Source organism: Carassius gibelio, chromosome A3 (assembly GCF_023724105.1).
Source record: "Carassius gibelio isolate Cgi1373 ecotype wild population from Czech Republic chromosome A3, carGib1.2-hapl.c, whole genome shotgun sequence".
In the NCBI taxonomy this organism is placed as follows: Eukaryota; Metazoa; Chordata; class Actinopteri; order Cypriniformes; family Cyprinidae; genus Carassius; species Carassius gibelio.
The window spans coordinates 31,395,271-31,423,031 of NC_068373.1; the positions used below are offsets into that span (position 1 = coordinate 31,395,271).

General features: G+C 41.1%; 1 protein-coding gene across 1 annotated transcript; it reads left to right on the forward strand.

Moving 5' to 3' along the window:
• Nucleotides 1-27,761, forward strand: LOC127942744 (trypsin-1-like). Its single transcript, XM_052538677.1, has 6 exons — nt 1-81; nt 12,818-12,838; nt 12,930-13,095; nt 13,183-13,454; nt 13,564-13,712; nt 27,479-27,761. Exons 1-6 carry the CDS (start codon nt 27-29, stop codon nt 27,746-27,748), a joined length of 933 nt encoding a protein of 310 aa, XP_052394637.1. The 5' UTR covers nt 1-26; the 3' UTR covers nt 27,749-27,761.

A 27,761-nucleotide genomic window follows, 5' to 3' on the forward strand; every position in this document is an offset into this window, starting at 1 on the left:
GTCAGATCAGATCACAGAGCAGAAGGATGAAGTTCAACAGTGCTTTGAGTTTTTCTGTAATCACACTTCTCTACATAACAGGTGAGAGCTTACAGAAAAAAACTAGTATTCAACATGACAAAAACGGATGCAAATTTAATAGTATTTGTTTCAATTGTATATTTCCTGACAAGCCATTTAATTCCTAAGAACCTTTGTTAACTCTTAACAATTATGTTTCTCATGACTGTAAAAATATTTGGATCTGAAGATCTTCGGTTAAATGCTTGTAATTGTTTTTTTAGATTTATCTACAAAATAAATTTCTCTACAAATGCATAATGTATTCATTTTAATGGATTAAGGTTTAAGTAACTTCATAAATATCACACTTTTATTTGTTATTTATAGATCTGATGAATTTAATGTTACTTTAAAATTAGAAAAATAGTGATAATTCATAATTAAAACTATTCAAAATGTTATGAAGTAATGAAAGATATAAATACATTGCTTGAAAAAGTAGACAAAGACAGACACACTTATTTTGAAATACAGATTAAGTTGCTTTAATATAGCAACAATTTGGGATTTTGGGATTGTTCCACCCATCCTTTCTCCAAATCACTGAATGTTCTGCCCACTGTCTGGTCATGGTGTATTGCTGAAACCTACAGGCCAGTTTCAATATTGCAGATGTATTATTCTGTATATGCACAGTCTTTATTTAGTTCGGCAAAGAGCAGTAATAGTTTTAGTTCAGCTCGCGAAAAGTAGACAGCATAGTAAAAAAGCATCGACGCAACAAGCAAGATTACAAGAGTTGTATTTACTATACTGCACAATCATGCGATCAAAAAAATTTAAGAATTCATTTTGCATGAAAGTAAGATGGATCCAGACAAGGATGCTGAAACTACCCAGCCAGGATTAGAGACGTGATCGCAAGTATCCAGCTCCAAATATTCTTCACCCTCGAGTAGATCATCCACCAGTTCAGCAGCTATTCATGCTAGAGCAAAAGCAGAAACGGCACGCACAGAATTGTCTTATGCTAAAAAAGAGGCAAATATTTTGAAAGAGAAAACCGAAATGAAAGTGTAATCAGTGAGATGCAAAGCAGAATTAGAAGATAATTTGCATATGTTACAAAAACAAAGGGCAGCAGTTGCAGCTTTGGCTGAAGCAGCAGTTTATGCAGCTGCAGTTGAATCAAGAAAACAACTTAGGGCTACTGATGTTCGATGACTGTCCAGAAAATGATTGGGCATGGAGGACTTCATTCCGGAGTGTGATAAGAGACTTCAGTGTAACTGCTAGGGACAAGTTGGACCTGCTCGTGAAATGATTTGGGCCAGAATCTACACAACAGGCAAAGAGTATCAGGTCAGTGCATGTCATTAATCCAGCACTATGTGTTCAGATGGCATTGCAGAGGTTGGAAGAATACATTGGTAGCTCTGAGGTCATTGAGGACGCCTTGCTGAAGAATTTAGCAAAGTTCCTCTCTTTGCTCTCTTTGCCCTGGGTTATCGAAGAATTCAGGAAACGGACACAGCTGTCCAAAGCCTCACAAGGCTGCCCGTTATGATTGAAGCAGTGGGCAGAGCGGTCAGCATTGAGACTGAGACTATTAACCGCAATATGGATAACATCACTTAGAAGCTCATGGCTTAGCAAAAGCAAATGAATCGATTCGGAGACCAGAATGGACTAATAGAGTGGACGGGTAAATTGGAATGCGGCTACTCGCCCAAAAAGACCAAACAATTGCAATCTTATCTGCTTTCGGCTCCCTTCAACCAGCACTGGCCTTAGCCAAGGTCAATACTGGGCACAACAACCCCCGGAAGAGCTCTACAGAGAGACACTCTTACGTTCCTCCCCAATTTCCACAGACACCTGCTGATTGCTGACTCTGTCTGGGACCTGATCAAGACTGTCTCCATGGCAACTTGCTGTGATGCTATCACAATCTGCGGACTGAGGCACCTAGATTTGAACGGTCAGCTCTCCAGGCCTACAAATACATGAACTCTTACGTACATACACACACACACATATATACACACATATATACAGATATGCATTCACACCCCCCACCCCCCATCCCTCGCCTTCCCTGCTTTGTTCCACCAGTCTGACAAGCGGGTCTGTGACCAGTAGGGATGGGTATCGTTAAGGTTTTAACGCTATTACTACTCATACTGATACTGCTTAACGGTCCGGTACTTTAACGGTATTCTTATCGGTACTTTGTTTTGTGTTACTGTGTTACTTTTTGTTGTGTTTAGGCAGTCAAAAACTTTGCATTTCTCTGTCTGCACATAATGCACTTTTGAAAGATGCTTTGATAGATTGCTTGTGTTTCCACCCTTACAATCAACATTTTGTTGCACTTATGACAACCAGCGTTGTCTGCATCAACTCAAGTGAAGTATAACCACACTTTGGAAACGTTTTGCTGTCTCCGCCATCTTCACTCTTTGTATTAAGCAGGAGTTTTCTTACTGTAAGGGACCATTCACATATCGCGTCTAAAAACGCGTGGAAAACGTTAGGCACGCCACTTTCTGATTTTTCCCCCAAAGCCTTCAGGCACTTGTGCTCCCGAGGAGTCTGCCATTGCTAAGCAACCATGACCTGCTCTCTCCATGAAAACGCAAAAATTTCAGCAATGGATAAATGGATTTGCAGCAGTAAAAACTGCTTGCAGTAGCCCTGCTACTAAATTAGGCAAGGCAAGGCAAGGCAAGTTTATTTATGTAGCACATTTCATACACAATGGTAATTCAAAGTGCTTTACATCAAAGAAAGTAAAATAATCATGAAAAATAAGAAAAAAAAATAAAACAAGCAATTTTAAAACTTTTAAAATGATTAAAACGTTTACTTAAAATCAATTTAAAAACAGTTAGAAATTACTTAATTACTTAAAAAATCCACAAAGAGCCATCAGCTGTTCCTTCATCTTGACTGTGCTTTCAACGTTGTTACGGAAAAGGTGAGGAAGTTACATGACCTGCGGTGCGCTTGCGGCTTTCTGAAAAGTTGAGATGTTTTTAACTCGATGTGGTGCGGACGTGCCTGGAGATAACGAGCTTGTCGTACCGCGTGCACATCACTTCCATTATGAGCGCGCATACCACACGCCTACATTTGAAATAACGAACTTGAGAACGCATAATATATGAACGGCCCCTTATGCATGTGTGTGCGCCGTGCTCGTTAATATTGTGTGTGTGTGTCACTGACAGACAGCCTCCGCGGCGCGCATGAGAGATCTCGCAGATTTCACAGACAAACGTCTTTATATGATCGCACATTAGAAATATGTGGTAAGACAAACTGTGCACAATAACATTATTAAGCAAATCTCTTTGCCATCTTCACTCTTTATTATTAAGCGTGAGTTTTCATACTGTTATGTCTGTGGTGCGCCGCGCTTGTTGTGGTGTGTGTGTGTGTGACTGACATACAGCCCGCGGAGGCTGTCTGTCAGTCACACACACACACCACAACGAGCGCGGCGCACATGAGAGATCTCGCAGATATCAATCACCTTTATTTATATAGTGCTTTAAACAAAATACATTGCGCCAAAGCACTGAACAACATTCATTTGGAAAACAGTGTCTCAATAATGCAAAATGATAGTTAAAGGCAGTTCATCATTGAATTCAGTGATGTCATCTCTGTTCAGTTGAAATAGTGTCTGTTTTAATTTGCAATCAAGTCAACGATATCGCTGTAGATGAAGTGACCCCAACTAAGCAAGCCAGAGGCGACAGCGGCAAGGAACCGAAACTCCATCGGTGACAGAATGGAGAAAAAAACCTTGGGAGAAACCAGGCTCAGTTGGGGGGCCAGTTCTCCTCTGACCAGACGAAACCAGTAGTTCAATTCCAGGCTGCAGCAAAGTCAGATTGTGCAGAAGAATCATCTGTTTCCTGTGGTCTTGTCCTGGTGCTCCTCTGAGACAAGGTCTTTACAGGGGATCTGTATCTGGGGCTCTAGTTGTCCTGGTCTCCGCTGTCTTTCAGGGCAGTAGAGGTCCTTTCTAGGTGCTGATCCACCATCTGGTCTGGATACGTACTGGATCCGGGTGACTGCAGTGACCCTCTGATCTGGACACAGACTGGATCTGGTGGCCACGGTGACCTCGGAACAAGAGAGAAACAGACAAATATTAGCGTAGATGCCATTCTTCTAATGATGTAGAAAGTACGGTGTTATGTGAAGTGTTCCGGTTCCAGTTTACCTAATTAATGCAGCCTAAAAATCCTTTAACGGATTTGGATATTAAAAGCATATTAGTATGTTATGTGTATGCCAGGTTAAAGAGATGGGTCTTTAATCTAGATTTAAACTGCAAGAGTGTGTCTGCCTCCCGAACAATGTTAGGTAGGTTATTCCAGAGTTTAGGCGCCAAATAGGAAAAGGATCTGCCGCCCGCAGTTGATTTTGATATTCTAGGTATTATCAAATTGCCTGAGTTTTGAGAACGTAGCGGACGTAGAGGAGTATAATGTAAAAGGAGCTCATTCAAATACTGAGGTGCTAAACCATTCAGGGCTTTATAAGTAATAAGCAATATTTTAAAATCTATACGATGTTTGATAGGGAGCCAGTGCAGTGTGGACAGGACCGGGCTAATATGGTCATACTTCCTGGTTCTAGTAAGAACTCTTGCTGCTGCATTTTGGACTAGCTGTAGTTTGTTTACCAAGCGTGCAGAACAACCACCCAATAAAGCATTACAGTAGTCTAACCTTGAAGTCATAAATGCATGGATTAACATTTCTGCATTTGACATTGAGAGCATAGGCCGTAATTTAGATATATTTTTGAGATGGAAAAATGCAGTTTTACAAATACTAGAAACGTGGCTTCCTAAGGAAAGATTGCGATCAAGTAGCACACCTAGGTTCCTAACTGATGACGAAGAATTGACAGAGCAACCATCAAGTCTTAGACAGTGTTCTAGGTTATTACAAGTAGAGTTTTTAGGCCCTATGATTAACACCTCTGTTTTTTCTGAATTTAGCAGTAAGAAATTACTCGTCATCCAATTTTTTATATCGACTATGCATTCCATTAGTTTTTCAAATTGGTGTGTTTCACCGGGCTGCGAGGAAATATAGAGCTGCGTATCATCAGCATAACAGTGAAAGCTAACACCATGTTTCCTGATGATATCTCCCAAGGGTAACATATAAAGCGTGAAGAGTAGCGGCCCTAGAACTGAGCCTTGTGGTACTCCATACTGCACTTGTGATCGATATGATACATCTTCATTCACTGCTACGAACTGATGGCGGTCATATAAGTACGATTTAAACCATGCTAATGCACTTCCACTGATGCCAACAAAGTGTTCAAGTCTATGCAAAAGAATGTTGTGGTCAATTGTGTCAAACGCAGCACTAAGATCCAATAAAACTAATAGAGAGATACACCCACGATCAGATGATAAGAGAAGATCATTTGTAACTCTAAGGAGAGCAGTTTCAGTACTATGATACGGTCTAAATCCTGACTGGAAATCCTCACATATACCATTTTTCTCTAAGAAGGAATATAATTGTGAGGATACCAACTTTTCTAGTATCTTGGACAGAAAAGGGAGATTCGAGATTGGTCTATAATTAACTAGTTCTCTGGGGTCAAGTTGTGGCTTTTTTATGAGAGGCTTAATAACAGCCAGTTTGAAGGTTTTGGGGACATGTCCTAATAACAATGAGGAATTAATAATAGTCAGAAGAGGACCTATGACTTCTGGAAGCACCTCTTTTAAGAGCTTAGATGGTATAGGGTCTAACATACCTGTTGTAAGTTTAGATGATTTAACAAGTTTATACAATTCTTCCTCTCCTATAGTAGAGAATGAGTGGAACTGTTCCTCAGGGGGTCTATAGTGCACTGTCTGATGCGAAACTGTAGCTGACGGCTGAATGGTTGCAATTTTATCTCTAATAGTATCGATTTTAGAAGTAAAGTAGTTCATAAAGTCATTACTGCTGTGGTGTTGGGAAATGTCAACACTTGTTGAGGCTTTATTTTTCGTTAATTTAGCCACTGTATTGAATAAATACCTGGGGTTATGTTTGTTTTCTTCTAAAAGAGAAGAAAAGTAATCAGATCTAGCAGTTTTTAATGCTTTTCGGTAGGATATGCTACTTTCCCGCCAAGCAATACGAAATACCTCTAGTTTTGTTTTCCTCCAGCTGCGCTCCATTTTTCGGGCTGCTCTCTTTAGGGTGCGAGTATGCTCATTATACCATGGTGTCAAACTGTTTTCCTTAACCTTTCTTAACCGTAAAGGAGCAACTGTATTTAAAGTGCTAGAAAAGAGAGAGTCCATAGTTTCTGTTACATCATCAAGTTGTTCTGAGGTTTTGGATATGCTAAGGAATTCGGATACATCAGGAAGATAACTTAAAAAGCTGTCTTTTGTGGTAGAAGTGATGGTTCTTCGATACTTGTAACAAGAAGTAGAATTTACAATTTTGGCTATATGAAGTTTACACAGAACTAAATAATGATCTGAGATATCATCACTTGGCTGAATAATTTCAACACTATCAACATCAATTCCATGTGACAGTATTAAATCTAGAGTATGATTTCGACAATGAGTAGGTCCTGAAACGTGTTGTCTAACACCAATAGAGTTCAGAATGTCTATAAATGCTGATCCCAATACATCTTTTTCATTATCGACATGGATATTAAAATCACCAACTATTAAGACTTTATCTGCAGCCAGAACTAACTCGGATGTAAAATCACCAAACTCTTTAATAAAGTCTGTATGGTGCCCTGGTGGCCTGTATACAGTAGCCAGTACAAACATAACAGGGGATTTATCATTAACATTGGTTTCTCTGGATAATGTTATATGAAGCACCATTACTTCAAACGAGTTATACTTGAAGCCTGCCCTCTGAGAAATCCTGAAAACGTTATTATAAATTGAAGCAACACCTCCCCCTTTGCCTTTTAGACGCGGCTCGTGTTTATAACAATAATCTTGGGGGGTGGACTCATTTAAAATAATGTAATCATCAGGTTTTAGCCAGGTTTCTGTCAAGCAGAGCACATCTATATTATGATCAGTTATCATATTATTTACAAAAAGTGTTTTCGTAGAAATGGATCTGATATTCAATAAGCCAATCTTTATCATTTGTTTATCCATATTGCATTTGTTTTTTATTTGTTGAACCTCAATTAAATTGTTAACCTTAACTTGGTTTGGACGTTTTTTGTATTTTCTAGTTCGTGGAACAGACACAGTCTCTATAGTGTGATATCTAGGTGAAAGAGTCTCTATGTGCTGAGAATTAACTGACCTCTGTGACGGGAGGCAGCTAGCAGACGGTCGGTTTAGCCAGTCTGTCTGCTTCCTGACCTGGGCCCCAGTTAGTCAAGTATAAACACTAAGACTATTTGCCATATTTCTAGACAGAAGAGTGGCGCCACCCCAGGAGGGATGAAGACCATCTCTTTTAAACAGGTCAGGTCTGCCCCAAAAGCTCGTCCAATTGTCTATATAACCTATGTTATTCTGTGGGCACCACTTAGACATCCAGCCATTGAGTGATGACAATCTGCTATGCATCTCATCACCACGGTAAGCAGGGAGGGGACCAGAGCATATTACAGTGTCTGACATCGTGCTTGCAAGTTCACACACCTCTTTAAAGTTATTTTTAGTGATCTCCGACTGGCGAAGTCGAACATCATTAGCGCCGGCATGAATAACAATCTTACTGTATTTACGTTTAGCATTAGCCAGCACTTTTAAATTTGCCAAGATGTCAGGCGCTCTGGCTCCCGGTAAACATTTGACTATGGTGGCTGGTGTCTCTATATTCACATTCCGTACAATAGAATCGCCAATAACTAGAGCACTTTCATCAGGTTTCTCAGTGGGTGCATCACTGAGTGGGGAGAACCTGTTTAATGTTTTGATCGGAACAGAAGAGCGGTGTTTTGACCCACGACTACGCTGCCTCACTGTCACCCAGTTGCCCTGCTGCAGGGGCTCTGCTGGAACCAGACAATGTACAGGAATCCCTGAGCTAGACGCATCCAAAGCCATATCTAGAGCCCTAACATTCTTACTGTCCTCAATTAAAGTTTGGATGCGTGTCTCTAATTCTGAAATCTTCTCTGTCAGCCTAACTATTTCCCTGCATTTATCACATGTGAATCCCTCATCAGCGACAGAGATAGATAAACTGTACATGTGGCAAGAGGTGCAAATAACAATTGTAGGAGAAGCCATTACTCACCGTGCTTGATGAAATATTCTTACTGCGGTTGTTTGATGAACTTGTGGAAAACTGCAGCGTGAGAGAGGAGAGGAGAGGAGAAAAGAAAACGCTAATGACAAGCTAACGAGTGCTAACGCTTTGCAGGTGTGCTGCAGTCACGGAAGAGTGAACGATCAAAGTTAATATGATAAGATTGATCGGTAATATCAGAAATATGGTGTGAATTAAGTTATATTTTACAATTAAAAAAACAAACAAACAGACAGTGATAGTAAGAAAGATTATAGAGAAAAAATATAAAATAAAAACAGCTACATGGAGCTATGATTAGCTACAGAAGGCCAACAGGAAGTAGAGCAATATGATCTTAATATAATCGCACATTAGAAATGTTTGGTGAGATTAAATGTGCACGATAACATTATTAAGCAAAAATACATAGTACATAAATTTTTTCCCCTCCAGTACCGAAAGCAGAACCAATACCGTCAGATCTTACTGATACTATGGTCTTTCATAATTTAGCCCCGGGGCCATTTTAATACCGGGTTTCGGTACCCATCCCTAGTGACCAGTGCTGAATGGCTGCAGGACCGGATGCCTGCTTGCCTGTGCTGGGTTATCTCCTCCCCCGTGTGTTGCAAGTCGTGTGTTTTTCATGTTGTATGAGTATTTGCTCTTGTTGCTGAGGTGTTTTTCCTGTTCTCACAATGTACTCCCAAAGGAGCATAGTCTGGGTGTTATCTGAAATCTGTAGCAGACAAGATTCCAGAACATGATCCTGATGCTTCAATACCTCTGCTGTTGGGTAGAGATGTATTAAGTGTTTAAAAGGTATGTGAGCAAATCAATGGGCATGCCTTATGCCCAGAGACTAGGTTTAGGCTGGGTTATAGTTGGAGAAGTGTGCTTAGGAGTACCTGATAAGCCAACAAAAGTGAGCACTTTCAAAACAAATGTGCTATTAAATGGACAACCACCTCTTGTTCATCCCTTGCAGAAACTACATGAAAATAAAAGACACTTTCAGCAAGAAGACTGTAAAGATTCACTGTGTTCCCTAGATTTTCATACATAGGATGTCAAGGAAAAGCAGGCTGGATTCAGGAGCTGGTTACACAGAGCTTTATTAAAGCTGAAGAGATCCGAGCAGGCAATCGACCGTTCCACAGCTGGCTCGCGAGGACGAGGAATCTGTCGTAACCCAATTGGGAGAGAGTAGCAGCAACTGACATCAGCTGAAACAACGGCAAGGGAGGTGAAGCTGGTAATGCGGATCGCAAATCCGAGCATCCACTCACTGAACAGCCGAGACCAGGATGGGATGAAAACTGGAGGGATTTCTCTGCAACTGAGCACACGGAGCGGGGGGCGGGGGGCGGGTTGCGGGGGGCGGGGAGTAAAACAAACAGCTATGAGCACTGGAGCCTGATGACAAGACACGGCAAGGTGAGTACACTGACCAACAAGACGATCGGAGCTATCAGAACGAATCACAACAGAAAGAGAAACACAGGGAACTATAAAGGGAATAAATTAGAGGTAACCGGGGCCAGGTGGCAAACAATTTAGGTTACCAAGTGGAGAAAAAGGAGGGCGGTAACCAATAACATACACACACACACACACACGCACGTTTGTTTTTGTGAAAAGTGGGTTCATCCCATAGGTGTAATGGTTTTTATACTGTACAAACTGTATATTCTATGGCCCTTCACCAACCCTACACCTAACCCTAACCCTCACAGGAAACTTTGTGCATTTTTACTTTCTCAAAAAAACTCATTCTGTATGATTTAGTGTTTTGAAAAATGGGGACATGGGTTATGTCCTCATAAGTCACCCTCTCCTTGTAATACCTGTGTCATACCCATGTCATCATACAGTTGACATATCCTGATATGACACAAATACAAGAGCAAGCACACACACACACACACACACACACACAGAGACACACACGGGAGCTGTCAAACCATCCATGCGCACAAAACACAAAAAAAAAACATTCAACCACAAACCAAAGAGCAGTTGATTAGACCAGAAACCCGACAAAGGAAACAGAGAATTTAGATGATTGTGTGTTCACTAAAACTCATAATGACGACAAATTTGCGCTATCTTTTAAATATGCTGAGTTTCTTCAAATAATGGAAAAATAAATGTATGTCATGAAAACAGATATATGCTGGTTTGGTAATACTTTGATACTGGGATTCAATATTGCTTTTTTGAAGATGAGACGCTGGCAAAAGAGCAGTATCTTTACAGCAGTGGATGTATTCTGCCCTAAACTAACAATCACAGAAACCCTTGCACGTGCAGTTACCTGCTGAATATGGAAAAAATTAGTTACTCACAATAACCTTTGAATTAAAAACAAGGGAACTCACAATCATACATACTGTGGGAGCATTATGGCACCATACTACACATCGTTACCATTCATAGGAAATGAAGGATATTTGTGTGACAACAACTACAAACATAACAAATCAGCCTCGCTTTTGTTGATGGGCAAAATTCCTTTTAGCAACGAGACAAGCCTACCTTTGAAACATCGTGATCATCCAACGCACAGAAACAACGATCTTGGTGGTAACAAGTACATGGATATTACCAGCCCCTTTATCTTTCTGCAAATTTGGGGCTTTGCCACTACTACACCTGCCATCAATTCACAATGGAAGGATTCATTAAAAGGGGTCGTACCACTAATGTTGTGTCCTAAGCCACAAACCACTCTCATTTTTATAGTCCCCACAACGAGCTCTGATAGATTTAAAGTTCCAGCATGACCCCAGCCAAAAGCGATAAGGGTTATACCATCTTGCTACACATTCAAAGACTGTATCATCTGTAAAAAAAAACTCAGAAGACAGCTGCATGAACAGAAAATATCAGGTCTCCCCACAGAGAGACTAATTGTGGTCCCACCGTTCACTTACACAGGACTTGATGTTTTTGGCCCTGGAATGTTTCCAATGTACTTCTGGGAGGCAGCACAGAAAGTAAGAGAAGGGCAATCATGTTCACTTGCACCAGAGCTGTTCACATAGAGATACTTGAATCTATTTTCTCTTCAATTTCATAAATGCCTTAAGAAGGTTTCTGTGTCTGTGTGGGCCTGACAAGTAATTCAGATCTGACAGAAGCACAAACTTTATATGAGCTTGCAAGTAAATCGAAGTCAAAGTCAAAATTGAAGATTCTAAGATTCAGAATTACCTACTTGACCATGGATGTACCTGGACATTCATTGCACCCAATTCATCTGACCTTTGAGGAGTGTGGGAGAGAATGATAGGTATAGCCAGACGCATTCTCGATGCAATGCTGTTAGCAAACACTCGACTTACGAATGAGATTCTCACTACACTGATGGCTGAAATAGCAACTATAATAATTGCACGACCCTTTGTTCCTATTTCTAGTGGCTTTTCATATGACTGCATTACCTGACTAAAGATGCGTCATCATATTCAAAAGCCTCCGTTTTCACAGTTCACACTACGACGCGAAGACAGCGTTTTCAAAATTATCCGCTTTGGAGAGCGTTTTCCAAAAGCTACGTTTTCGTTGACTTAAAACGCCATCTCAGTGTGGACGGAAGGCCAAAACAGAGAGAAAAATTTGTGTGGACATGCCCTTAACCTGTCAGACCCCATCTATAAATATCAATATCTAATATTTATTTATATAAAACAGAAAAAAAGAAAATCTCACACTTTATTAAACATTTATAGTCAGTTATTATGAAATAAATTGTGGTAACATTTCCAAACTGTGGAATCTCCAACATTACTAGGTAATTAAAGTAATTATTGATAAGAATAAATACCTACATCCATCAGATAATCAAAATGTGTTATAGCTTAAATAATAAGTGCTAAACATCTCATAAGCAAACTATTCTTAGTATTAGGCCAAAATATTAGCAGAAAGCAGCAGCATTAATTTATGCTCTATACAAGCATTTAGATGCAATATAACGTTTTTGTCCAATTGACATTTTCTCTAGTATTAAGACATAAAACTAGGTCAATGATTTCGGCACAACAGCAACTTACACGCAAGAAACACTAAACCATTGACATAATCTGGAAGCAAGGAAAACAGTGACTGACAAACTCTCCTAAAAAAATACAAACACATCATAAGGTCGAGCACATCATTAACATGTATTTAATATTCTTTAACACGCTCAGGTTAAAGAACATTCCACAGTTTAATTCCCTGCACTGTACTAAAACACTGTGCTAGTGGGACTCCATTACCATGTGGCTGACTGTCACTTGTATAAATGGCTAGTCTCTAATCTGCGTCACCTGGTATACCTAGGCAGATGACCCCAGCCCCATGACCTGCTTTCCTACATGCTACATAATTATTTTACCCATGCCGGACAGAGACAGATATGATGCCGCTGCATGTTGCGCCAAACTCTCAAACCTCTGCTTCTAATACACAAATGAGTGATTGTAGGCCACACAAACCAGTTTATCAGCTCTGTCTGAATGATTGTCTGTTTACTTTGTCTTCATCTCTCCATACAGGTTCACTCAGCCAGTTAGATGGTAAGTTGTCTCATAATGACCAGAAAACTCACAGATTGTGAATCTTCTGTGTCTTGGAGGCAGATTAAGAAATCTGTCTTTCTGTCATCAGTATGTGGTCGAGCCCCTCTCAGTAATAGGATTGTTGGAGGAGAGGATGCGACGACAGGGGCTTGGCCGTGGCAGGTCAGCATTCATCTCACTGGATCAGGCCATTTCTGTGGCGGGACTCTTATCAATAAAGATTGGGTGTTAACTGCAGCACACTGCTTCCACAAGTATGAATTTTAGTGCTTAAATAAAGAATAAGATATATTTGCAGATTGATAAAAGTGGGATTTTAAGAACACTTTCTCTATTTACAGGGACGATCACATTAAGATGTACTTCGGTCGTCTGAACCAATCCGGCTCAAACACTTATGAGATGTCCAGGACAGCGAGTCAAATCATCAACCATCCTAACTATACCTATATATATATGTTAAAAATTGACAATGATATAGCCCTGGTCCAGCTCTCCTCCTCTGTGACTTTCTCTGATTACATTAAGCCGGTCTGTCTGGCAGCGGCTGGGAGTGTGTTTGGGGGAGGGACAAAGAGCTGGGTCACTGGATGGGGAACACTGCAATCTGGAGGTGAGTGAATATTTGATAGACAGTTAACTGAATACAAACATCTCTCTAAACCTCAACAATTTACCTAGAAATAAAAACCATACAATGTGTCCTCTGATCTGTGTCACAGGGACTCAGATTCCTAACACACTACAGCAGGTGATGGTACCAGTTGTGAATAACAGAGCCTGTGATAATGCTTATGGAGGGGTGTTCAAAATCACAAGCAATATGATTTGTGCTGGACTGTTAAATCAGGGAGGAAAAGATTCATGTCTGGTAAGACATTAGTCATTCATTTAACCCTTGTGCATTCCTCATTTGAGAATCACACTCATGGTGGTCCTCATGGTCAAAAGTGACCAGAAACCTGAAATGTAATCTTTTTTTTTTTTTTCAGTAAAATAAATCTAATATATTTTTGTTCAATAATCTTTTTTTTATTTTGTATTTTTAGAGAATTTCATGGAACTAATTAATATGTATGCAATAATTATGATATTTTTCTCCCAATAACAATAGTACAACACTTTTTTTGTAAGTATTTCAGATTAAAATAGATATTAGGCCTTTAAAATCAAATTTTCGAAGGCAGAATAGAACCTCCTGCTGAAAGCAAAAATGCAAAACCTGTAATTTCATGTTGTAACCACTAGATTCCTGTATGGAACAAACAAACAAAACCAAAACAGCGACTTTATTCAACAATTCTTCTCCAAATTGCATCTTCCACCATTATCAACAGCGCTTAAATAATTGGTGCTGCTGACCTAGAACTTGCATGCGCTGAGCCTTGATTACACGAAGAGGAAAGCAATTTTCATGCCTCTTGTTACTCTCCATAATGGCGGAATATGCGATTTGGAGAAGAATTGTTGAATAAAGTTAATATTTTTGTTTTCTTTGCACAAAACTTATTCTTGTAGCTTTGTAAAAGTATGGTTGAAGCATTGATGTCACATGAACTGTTTTACTGATGTCCTTACTATGACTCTGGGAACATTTCAGTTGCATTGCAGCCTTTATGGAGGTTCAGAAATCTCTTGCATTTTCATAAAAATATTAGGGATGCACCGGTTAACTGGCCGTAAATCGTAACTGGGCGATTTTTGCTTAAAATACGCGATTGGTAATCGGCCGGTCTTTTGCCTTTTTTTCGGACGTTTTTTCCGGAAGTGCGCCCGCGTGCTCAGACTACTTTGTAATCATTCGCTATCATGTAATTTGTGTGGAAGTATTTCGAAATCTGTGCGCAGGACACGGACAGCCGTTCAGCACTGGAAGTGCAGAGCTACATGTCTGAGGCACAGATAGCAGGAAGCGAACTGCCGACTGCACAAAATAAGAGTCTCTATCCTGCACTCACTGAAGCTGTGCAAGCGGCAGTGAAGGGATGTTCAGATCAACTTCTCGCGTGTTCGATGAGAAACGAAACGGACTAAACTGTGACAACAGTTCACCTTAAAATTACATCGACTTAATTTGATGTAAAAAGCACCTGCTGTATTTATATTATACTTATTTATATGCCGGCAGCCATATCACCCTGGAGCTCAAGACCGGTTTCCCACTGAAGCTAAGCAGGGCTGAGCCTGGTCAGTACCTGGATGGGAGACCTCCTGAGAAAATTAGGTTGCTGCTGGAAGAAGAGCTAGTGAGGCCAGCAGGGGGCGCTCACCCTGTGGTCTGTGTGGGTCCTAGTGCCCCAGTGTAATGATGGACACTATACTGTCAACAAGCACTGTCCTTCGGATGAGACGTTAAACCGAGGTCCTGACTCTCTGTGGTCATTAAAAATCCCAGGATGTCTTTCGAAAAGAGTAGAGGTGTGACCTCGGTATCCTGGCTCAATTCGCCCATTGGCCTCTGACCATCATGGCCTCCTAACAATCCCCATATCTGCTGATTGGCTTCATCACTCTGTCTCCTATCCATCAGTAAGCTGGTGTGTGGTGGGCGTTCTGGCGCACTATGGCTGCCGTCGCATCATCCAGGGGGATGCTACACACTGGTGGTGGATGAGGAGATACCCCCTGACAATGTAAGCGCTTTGAGTGTCTAGAAAAGCGATATATAAATGTAAGGAATTATTATTATTATATTAGTGGTGGGCCGTTATCGGCGTTAACGTGCTGCGTTAACACGAGACTCTTATCGGCAATTTAAAAAATATCGCCGTTAATCTATTCTCAAAGTTGGGTTGGGAGCTGATCTCTACTAAGCAAGCTACTGTATGATGACTTTCACCTTGATATTTTATATAACCGACTCGCTGAGGCCAGCCTAAAAATATGCTCAGGACAGTTGACGGCCACTGCTGCGCTTTGTCATGAAAGCTTATCTTTTTCACGTCTTTTTAAGGCTTGCCGCTTGTCGATTTAAACATTAAAGGAAAGCTGAACAGAGCAGCTGGTTATTCGCGCGCTGTTTTTGGTGCGTATGAGAGAGAGAGAGACGCGTATCGCAGACAGCGACACTGAACCGATATCTCTTCTGCGAAGTTCTCCTCGAAGTCCCTTCTGCACCTGAACGAACAAATACAAATCGCAGTTTGGACAAACAAAAAGATGTGAAAGAGCCCAATTAGTTACTCGCAGTGTTCTTGTGTTCAGGGCTCACGCACAGAAGTCTCAAAACACTTGAACATCGAATTTGCTTATTTTTGCTCTTGTGCCGACAAATACATACAAAATATATCAAAATATCCACCTTGGAAATTATGCTCGAAAAAACTGTCAGTTATTTCTGAAGTGAAAGTAAACAGTTGAGGAAAAAATGGGATGTGTATTATATTGGATGCGTTCATCGTCTCTTAAAGTGACCGCGCCTAATTTAGCTACTGGCTGCTTTAATGTTAATCCAAGAAAATGAAAATGAAAATCACTCACTGCTCTTGACTGAATTACTTTGTAGTTTTAACAGTCAAACCAAAAATTTTTCAGACACCAGATATAATTACATATATATATATATATATATATATATATATATATATATATATATATATATACAGTATTGTTCAAAATAATAGCAGTACAATGTGACTGACCAGAATAATCAAGGTTTTTAGTATATTTTTTATTGCTACGTGGCAAACAAGTTACCAGTGGGTTCAGTAGATTGTCAGAAAACAAACAAGACCCAGCATTCATGATATGCACGCTCTTAAGGCTGTGCAATTGGGCAATTAGTTGAAAGGGGTGTGTTCAAAAAAATAGCAGTGTCTACCTTTGACTGTACAAACTCAAAACTATTTTGTACAAACATTTTTTTTTTCTGGGATTTAGCAATCCTGTGAATCACTAAACTAATATTTAGTTGTATGACCACAGTTTTTTAAAACTGCTTGACATCTGTGTGGCATGGAGTCAACCAACTTGTGGCACCTCTCAGCTGTTATTCCACTCCATGATTCTTTAACAACATTCCACAATTCATTCACATTTCTTGGTTTTGCTTCAGAAACAGCATTTTTGATATCACCCCACAAGTTCTCAATTGGATTAAGGTCTGGAGATTGGGCTGGCCACTCCATAACATTAATTTTGTTGGTTTGGAACCAAGACTTTGCCCGTTTACTAGTGTGTTTTGGGTCATTGTCTTGTTGAAACAACCATTTCAAGGGCATGTCCTCTTCAGCATAGGGCAACATGACCTCTTCAAGTATTTTAACATATGCAAACTGATCCATGATCCCTGGTATGTGATAAATAGGCCCAACACCATAGTAGGAGAAACATGCCCATATCATGATGCTTGCACCTCCATGCTTCACTGTCTTCACTGTGTACTGTGGCTTGAATTCAGAGTTTGGGGGTCGTCTCACAAACTGCCTGTGGCCCTTGGACCCAAAAATAACAATTTTACTCTCATCAGTCCACAAAATGTTCCTCCATTTCTCTTTAGGCCAGTTGATGTGTTCTTTGGCAAATTGTAACCTCTTCTGCACATGCCTTTTTTTTAACAGAGGGACTTTGCGGGGATTCTTGAAAATAGATTAGCTTCACACAGACGTCTTCTAACTGTCACAGTACTTACAGGTAACTCCAGACTGTCTTTGATCATCCTGGAGGTGATCATTGGCTGAGCCTTTGCCATTCTGGTTATTCTTCTATCCATTTTGATGGTTGTCTTCCGTTTTCTTCCACGTCTCTCTGGTTTTGCTCTCCATTTTAAGGCATTGGAGATCATTTTAGCTGAACAGCCTATCATTTTTTGCACCTCTTTATAGGTTTTCCCCTCTCTAATCAACTTTTTAATCAAAGTACGCTGTTCTTCTGAACAATGTCTTGAACGACCCATTTTCCTCAGCTTTCAAATGCATGTTCAACAAGTGTTGGCTTCATCCTTAAATAGGGGCCACCTGATTCACACCTGTTTCTTCACAAAATTGATGACCTCAGTGATTGAATGCCACACTGCTATTTTTTTGAACACACCCCTTTCAACTAATTCAACTAATTGCCCAATTGCACAGCCTTAAGAGCGTGCATATCATGAATGCTGGGTCTCATTTGTTTTCTGAGAATCTACTGGACCTACTGGTAACTTGTTTGCCACGTAGAAATAAAAAAATATACGAAAAACCTTGATTATTCTGGTTAGTCACATTGTACTGCTATTATTTTGAACAATACTGTATATATATATATATATATAGCAAAACTGTAATAATGTGAGAAATGTTGAAGGTGTCTGAATAAATGTAGGTTTGATTGTATATTTAATTTTTACATTGAAGACTATCTATTTTACATTTAATTATTTGGTTTCTGTACCTTGACACCTACAAACTTGAAAAAAAAACATTTAACATTGTGTAAATAGCACAAATAAATAAAAATAAACATACAATTTAAACTATTTCAAGCAGGGCCCACTGGTACAACCTTCACTGGGTCCCCGCTGACCCCAGCTACGGCTCTGCTCACGCCTGTACCACACATACTCCGTCTGCAGTGTGTATGCAGTCCGTGTGCGTTACGTATGTGGTGCAGCACAGACTCGATGTGCTTTCACACAAGACGCATTTGCAGTTCGCTATTTGTTGCAAGTTGCAATGGAAAGTAGGCCAGTCTCGAAACCTCACGAAAAATGCATGCCATGGTTTGGACAAAGTTGCTTTTAACTTCATTAAAACTTGAGGGGAACATTCCTCTCATCATAAAGAACACATTTTTGTGCTAAGGCCCTAATAATGACTACTGGTTAGGTTGCAACCCTCTACGGACACCTTGGTAATTGAATCGCCATTGGCTACATACTTTAGTTTACTCGCCAGACTGATTGATATATGTCACGGTTCATGAATGCAACGTCTCCAGCTGTATTCATGGTACATCATGTTAATTGTTTCATGTGGGTGTTGCCGCTGAGTGCTAGTCATTCCAACAGCCTATTTAACGCCCTGTCTTTCATCTCTTGTTTGTCAGATCGTTGCTTGAGGTCCTCCGTGTTAGATGTCTGATTCTCGTGTTCTTGCCTTGCTTTGTCTCCTGTTTCGGTTCGCTCTGGATTGTTCCCTTCGCACACGGATTATCGTCACCTCACTCGGATCTACCACCACCATCATCTTTACCAGCGCACTCAACTCACCTACTCACCAGTCTGTGCTGCCATCGAGGTTCCTGCGTCACTCTCCAACCTTCCATCATCACATCATTTACAATAAACTCTGTTTACTTGCTTTTGCCTCCTGTCTCACTTACCTAGCGTTACAGAACGATCTGACCATTATGGAGGCAGCGAGTAGTCAACATTCCACCCTCGAAGAGTTTCTCAGCGTCAGTGTTCGGAGGATGGACTCCCAGGAGAGGAGTCTTAACGACACTGGTCGACCCGCAAGGCCAGTTCAATAAGTCCGTTGAGGGACGTGGGGAGATCCAGACACTGAAGGATGTGTTCAGTAAGTCTTGTGCTGTTTCTCTTCCTCCGCATCATCCCTACGACTGTGCCATAGATTTATTGTCAGGTAAGTCTCCGCCTAAAGGCAAATTATATTCACTTTCTGTTCTGGAAAGGGAGGCTATGGAGAAATATATTTCTGATTCTCAAGCTTCAAAGTTCATCCGCCCTTCCTCTTCTCCTGCGGGGGCGGGGTTCTTTTTTGTGGAAAAGAAGGACGGATCACTGCGACCTTGTATTGATTACCGGGGACTGAACATCATCACAGTAAAGAATACTTATCCTTTGCCGTTGATGTCTTCGGCCTTCGAGAGGTTGCAGGGAGCGTACATTTTCACAAAACTGGACTTACGCAATCGTATCAGGGAGGGGGATGAATGGAAGACTGCTTTTAATACCCCCAGAGGGCACTTTGAATATTTGGTTATGCCCTTCAGGCTTTCCAACTCCCCGCCGGTTTTCCAGGCACTCGTCAACAACGTGCTGCAAGATATGATTGATCAGTTCATATATGTCTACCTGGACGACGCTAACTTCTACCGACGTTTTATTCGCAACTTCAGCCAACTAGCCGCACCTCTGACCACCTTGACCTCCGCCAAAACTGCGTTCAGGTGGTCAGACACAGCTGAGACTGTGTTTGCCAAACTGAAGAGCTGCTTCATTTCAGCCCCTTTTTTGATCACCCCTGACCCAACACGTCAGTTTGTGGTGGAGGTCGATGCGTCGGAGGTGGGGTAAGGTGCGGTGTTATCGCAACATTCTCCCTTAGACGACAAGGTCCATCCTTGCACATATTTTTCATATCGTTTATCTCCTGCCGAACAAAATTACAATATTGGTAACTGAGAATTGTTGGCAGTTAAGATGACATTGGAGGAATGGCGACACTGGTTAGAAGGATCGGGGGTTCCTTTTATTCTATGGACTGACCACAAGAATTTAGAGTACATTAGCACCTCCAAAATGTTGAACTCCAGGCAGGCTCGATGGGCACTTTTTTTCGGACGTTTTGACTTTACTATCTCGTACGCCCGGGTTCCAAAAATATCAAACCCGACTCTTTGTCACGTATTTTTTACCATTCCGAACGCCCGTCCACTCCCGAGTGTATTTTTCTTGAGACATTAGTGGTCTCCACTCCCACATGGGAGATCGAATCGAAGGTCAGAATGGCCTTAGAAGGGGTAATGCCTCCGCCCGGGTGCCCATTGAACCACTTATTTGTGCCGGAGGGATTAAGGTCCAACGTTATCCAGTGGGGACATTGCTCTAATGTAGCTTGCCATCCAGGGGTTAACCGCATTAGATTTTTAGTCAAGCAACGATTCTGGTGGCCACTTATGGCTCACAACATTCACAGTTTTGTTTTGGCTTGCTCAGGTTGTGCCAATGGTAAGACTTCCAATCGGCCCCCTGATGGGTTACTCCAACCGCTGCCGGTCCCTTCGAGACCCTGGTCCCACATCGCTCTAGATTTTATTACCGCCCTCCCACCCTCCCAGGGCAACACCATAGTTTTAACTGTGGTGGACCGGTTCTCGAAGGCAGCCCACTTTATTCCCTTGCCCAAATTACCCTCAGCCAAGGAGACAGCGTTGACCGTCGTAGATCATGTCTTTCGTTTACATGGCCTCCCGATTGACGTGGTTTCCGACAGGGGACCCCAATTTGTGTCCAAATTTTGGCGAGAATTTTGTAGATTACTGGGAGCGACTGTAAGTCTGTCCTCAGGGTTTCACCCCCAGAGCAATGGTCAAACCGAGAGAGCCAACCAAGATTTGGAAAGGGTGTTGCGATGTTTGGTCTCCAAGAATCCTTTCTCCTGGAGCCAACAATTGTCTATGGTGGAGTACGCCCACAATACCTGAATAGTATCCGCTACGGGCCTCCTTTTGAGTGTAGTGTAGGTTACCAGCCACCTATTTTTCCCAGTATGGAATCCGAAGTCGCGGTCCCCTCCGTTCACGCCTTCGTCCAGAGGTGTCACCGCACTTGGACTAGAGCCGGCGAGACTCTACTCCAAGTGGGGGCGCGCATTAAGGCCAAAGCCGATCGCCACCGGTCTAGGCCTCCCGTATACGTTGTGGGTCAAAAAGTGTGGCTTTCTACTAAGAATATTCCTCTCCGCTCCGTATCTAATAAATTGCCTCACAAATTTATTGGCCCGTTTACTGTCACCAAGATCATTAGTCCGGTGGCAGTCCGCCTTAAACTCCCTCCTGCATACAGGAGAATTCATCCCGCCTTTCACGTATCTAAAATAAAGCCCGTATTTCATTCTCCCATTAATCCGCCTACCTCAGTTGACCCCATTCCCCCCGACTCGTAGATGGGGAAACCACCTATTCGGTTAATCGCATTCTGGACTCTAGACGGAGGGGACGCGGATTTTAGTACTTGGTGGACTGGGAGGGTTACGGTCCAGAGGAGAGAAGTTGGGTACCTGCTAGGGACATCCTGGATCACTCGCTTATCGATGATTACAATCGACAGGTAAGAGATTCTGGGGACGCCAGGAGGCGTTCTTAGGAGGAGGGGTACTGTCACGGTTCATGAATGCACCGTCTCCAGCTGTATTCATGTTACGTCATGTTAATTGTTTCATATGGGTGTTTTGCCGCTGATCATCTGATCAGCGGCAGGTGCTACTCATTCCAACAGCCTATTTAACGCCCTGTCTTTCGTCTCTTGTTTGTCAGATAGTTGTTTGAGATCCTCCGTGTTAGATGTCTGATTCTCGTGTTCCTGCCTTGCTTTGTCTCCTGTTTCAGTTCGCTCTGGATTGTTCCCTTCGCACACGGATTATCGTCACCTCACTCCGATCTACCACCACCGTCATCTTTACCAGCGCACTCAACTCACCTACTCACCAGTCTGTGCTGCCATCGAGGTTCCTGCGTCACTCTTCAACCTTCCATCATCACATCATTTAGAATAAACTCTGTTTACTTGCTTCTGCCTCCTGTCTCACTTACCTAGCATTACAGATATATATATATATATATCAGTCTGGTGAGTAAACTAAAGTATATTTGTAAAATGGTGCAGCTTTTTTAAATACACTTTTTACATCAGTACACTTAACATCTGTCAGTCAAGCTTTATAATAATCAAGTATTATTTAATATCAAGTAATTATAAGTAAATTTGGTATGAATGCATATTAGTAATTTTAACTGAACATTTTAACTTGAGAGTTGGTTGTTTTTTTTCTGTCATTCAATGTTTCTGAAAACAAAACAAAAAATTGGGGAAAAAACTAACAAAAATACTGATAGGATACGGATTCTAATAATAATAACTATAAAACACACTAAGGATTACTAAGGATTAATGAGCTGATGGATTCATGAATATTAATCAGGCTTTGTGCGTTTGCTTGAACTGATTTGCGGAAATCAAAACAGGAACGATAGGTGAGCGCCAGCCAATGAGATTGCTGAGACTGTGTTTGCCAAACTGAAGAGCTGCTTCATTTCAGCCCCTTTTTTGATCACCCCTGACCCAACACGTCAGTTTGTGGTGGAGGTCGATGCGTCGGAGGTGGGGTAAGGTGCGGTGTTATCGCAACATTCTCCCTTAGACGACAAGGTCCATCCTTGCACATATTTTTCATATCGTTTATCTCCTGCCGAACAAAATTACAATATTGGTAACTGAGAATTGTTGGCAGTTAAGATGACATTGGAGGAATGGCGACACTGGTTAGAAGGATCGGGGGTTCCTTTTATTCTATGGACTGACCACAAGAATTTAGAGTACATTAGCACCTCCAAAATGTTGAACTCCAGGCAGGCTCGATGGGCACTTTTTTTCGGACGTTTTGACTTTACTATCTCGTACGCCCGGGTTCCAAAAATATCAAACCCGACTCTTTGTCACGTATTTTTTACCATTCCGAACGCCCGTCCACTCCCGAGTGTATTTTTCTTGAGACATTAGTGGTCTCCACTCTCACATGGGAGATCGAATCGAAGGTCAGAATGGCCTTAGAAGGGGTAATGCCTCCGCCCGGGTGCCCATTGAACCACTTATTTGTGCCGGAGGGATTAAGGTCCAACGTTATCCAGTGGGGACATTGCTCTAATGTAGCTTGCCATCCAGGGGTTAACCGCATTAGATTTTTAGTCAAGCAACGATTCTGGTGGCCACTTATGGCTCACAACATTCACAGTTTTGTTTTGGCTTGCTCAGGTTGTGCCAATGGTAAGACTTCCAATCGGCCCCCTGATGGGTTACTCCAACCGCTGCCGGTCCCTTCGAGACCCTGGTCCCACATCGCTCTAGATTTTATAACCGCCCTCCCACCCTCCCAGGGCAACACCATAGTTTTAACTGTGGTGGACCGGTTCTCGAAGGCAGCCCACTTTATTCCCTTGCCCAAATTACCCTCAGCCAAGGAGACAGCGTTGACCGTCGTAGATCATGTCTTTCGTTTACATGGCCTCCCGATTGACGTGGTTTAGAATATAAAGCTGTTTGAGCCTTAGCCGCGCCCACTACCGGAAAACCTGTCTGTTCTTAAAAGATGAAGACTTCCATAGGAACGCTGTTATTTTGAAAGGAAAATATAACAAATAATATTGTTTAAATGTAGCACGTCAATTCACTCACTCACTCTCTTTCTCTCTTTTTTTCTGTCTTTCTAGTGTTTCACACTAGAGTTACGGTACATTAAAAACAGGTGCACTGCACAACCACTGAGATGAACTGAGAAATATCACAGATCGCCTGATGTGGAGAGAAACACTGAAGTGCTATATACTCCAATATACTAAACTTATACTCCAACTCAACTCAACCATCGTGGCCTAATGGTTAGAGGGTTGGACTCACAATCGAAGGGTTGTGGGTTCTAGTCTCGGTCCGGACGGAATTGTGGGTGGGGGTAGTGCATGTACAGTTCTCTCTCCACCTTCAATACCACGACTTAGGTGCCCTTGAGCAAGGCATCGAACCCCCAACTGCTCCCCGGGCGCCGCAGCATAAATGGCTGCCCACTGCTCCGGGTGTGTGCTCACAGTGTGTGTGTGTGTGTTCACTGCTCTGTGTGTGTGCATTTCGGATGGGTTAAATGCAGAGCACAAATTCTGAGTATGGGTCACCATACTTGGCTGAATGTCACTTCACTTCACACTGGCGAGTAAAATCTGAGAATGTATTGGCCATTGGCTAATATTAGACATCATTTAGTGATTTACTTGTAATGTAGAGGGTTGGGTTGACAAGAAATGGATAGCTGTCTCTTCGTTTCTGTCACTAGCGCGCCAGCACAAGGCAACACTGTGTGCATGTAATACTCAAGGGAGTTAAGTTTAGTGTCGTAGTTTCTCACTACAATATTGCTTATTTCAGATGCCTTTTAAAAACACTACAATTATTCAACCCGAAAAAATGGCTAGTTGGAGTCACTGTGTTACCCGCCACGAGCCAAATCCACCCGCATTTGGCGGGGGTTAATGTCAAGCCCTGGGTACAAGACTTTGTGACTTTTGTCCCACTTGAACCTGGAATACACACACACACACACACACACATACACACACGTTTGTTTTTTGTGAAAAGTCTGTTCATCTCATAGGTGTAATGGTTTTTATACTGTACAAACAGTATATTCTATGGCCCTACACCAACCCTACACCTAACCCTAACCCTCACAGGAAACTTTGTGCATTTTTACTTTCTCAAAACAAAAAAACTCATTCTGTATGATTTATAAACGTTTTTTTTTTTTAAATGGGGACATGGTTTATGTCCTCATTACACACACACACACACACACACACACACACACAAATAAAATAAAAATCAATTTAATAATAATAATTAACCTGGAGTAGGCTAATTTATATATATATATATATATATATACAGTATTGTTCAAAATAATAGCAGTACAATGTGACTAACCAGAATAATCAAGGTTTTTCGTATATTTTTTTATTGCTACGTTGCAAACAAGTTACCAGTAGGTTCAGTAGATTCTCAGAAAACAAATGAGACCCAGCATTCATGATATGCACGCTCTTAAGGCTGTGCAATTGGGCAATTAGTTGAATTAGTTGAAAGGGGTGTGTTCAAAAAAATAGCAGTGTGGCATTAAATCACTGAGGTCATCAATTTTGTGAAGAAACAGGTTTGAATCAGGTGGCCCCTATTTAAGGATGAAGCCAACACTTGTTGAACATGCATTTGAAAGCTGAGGAAAATGGGTCGTTCAAGACATTGTTCAGAAGAACAGCGTACTTTGATTAAAAAGTTGATTAGAGAGGGGAAAACCTATAAAGATGTGCAAAAAATGATAGGCTGTTCAGCTAAAATGATCTCCAATGCCTTAAAATGGAGAGCAAAACCAGAGAGACGTGGAAGAAAACGGAAGACAACCATCAAAATGGATAGAAGAATAACCAGAATGGCAAAGGCTCAGCCAATGATCACCTCCAGGATGATCAAAGACAGTCTGGAGTTACCTGTAAGTACTGTGACAGTTAGAAGACGTCTGTGTGAAGCTAATCTATTTTCAAGAATCCCCCGCAAAGTCCCTCTGTTAAAAAAAAGGCATGTGCAGAAGAGGTTACAATTTGCCAAAGAACACATCAACTGGCCTAAAGAGAAATGGAGGAACATTTTGTGGACTGATGAGAGTAAAATTGTTCTTTTTGGGTCCAAGGGCCACAGGCAGTTTGTGAGACGACCCCCAAACTCTGAATTCAAGCCACAGTACACAGTGAAGACAGTGAAGCATGGAGGTGCAAGCATCATGATATGGGCATGTTTCTCCTACTATGGTGTTGGGCCTATTTATCGCATACCAGGGATCATGGATCAGTTTGCATATGTTAAAATACTTGAAGAGGTCATGTTGCCCTATGCTGAAGAGGACATGCCCTTGAAATGGTTATTTCAACAAGACAATGACCCAAAACACACTAGTAAACGGGCAAAGTCTTGGTTCCAAACCAACAAAATTAATGTTATGGAGTGGCCAGCCCAATCTCCAGACCTTAATCCAATTGAGAACTTGTGGGGTGATATCAAAAATGCTGTTTCTGAAGCAAAACCAAGAAATGTGAATGAATTGTGGAATGTTGTTAAAGAATCATGGAGTGGAATAACAGCTGAGAGGTGCCACAAGTTGGTTGACTCCATGCCACACAGATGTCAAGCAGTTTTGAAAAACTGTGGTCATACAACTAAATATTAGTTTAGTTATTCACAGGATTGCTAAATCCCAGAAAAAAAAAATGTTTGTACAAAATAGTTTTGAGTTTGTACAGTCAAAGGTAGACACTGCTATTTTTTTGAACACACCCCTTTCAACTAATTGCCCAATTGCACAGCCTTAAGAGCGTGCATATCATGAATGCTGGGTCTTGTTTGTTTTCTGACAATCTACTGAACCTACTGGTAACTTGTTTGCCACGTAGCAATAAAAAATATACTAAAAACCTTGATTATTCTGGTTAGTCACATTGTACTGCTATTATTTTGAACAATACTGTATATATATATATATATATATATATATATATATATATATATATATATATATATATATATATATATATATATATATAAATATATATATATATATACACACACATACTGGGGCAGGTCTGCATTACAGTTGACTGGATATTAAACAGGATGACGGACAACACATTTTACTAATACCATGATGACATTGATCAAAATTATCATGGTCATTTGTTCATTTATTACTTTTTCTTGTCTTTATATAACTCAGTTTATAAAAATGCAAATTTACATATGTCAAAATCAATAACAATAACTATTATGCTAATAGTAATAGTTTCCTGAAAATATGGTTTTCTTTGTGTCATTTAAGTTTTGATAATCCATTGCATTTTAAATTGGTACTAAACCTGACTATTACCCAACACTCAGTTTTGGTCCCACCACATATCCCACTATATCTGTTCAGAATTGCTTCCCTGATTGCATGCTTCCTACCTGAAACAAATTTCTTATTTAGAGTATAATTTAATTTAAAATCATTACAGGTAAATTCAGGCTGATTGGGACACTTTTTCCCAGTCATCTCAATGGCAAAAAAGTTTTGTCTGCAACAGTTGTTCACTGTCAGAGATATAACTGCTGAATGTTTGTCAATACAGATAGACTCTGGAGGTCCAATGGTCAGCAAGAACGGCTCCCTGTGGATTCAGTCTGGCGTTGTGAGTTTTGGTCGAGGATGCGCTGACCCCAAATATCCTGGTGTGTACTCCAGAGTCTCTGAGTATCAGGACTGGATCAAGTCTTACACGGGCAGCAACCCGCCTGGATTTGTTAATTTCAATTCAACAGCCAGCTCCAACCTAAGAAGTGTACCAAGCTGGTATATCGCTATGTTTGTCATTCATCCTTTATCTCTCTTTTTTTATTAAATGTACTATTCTT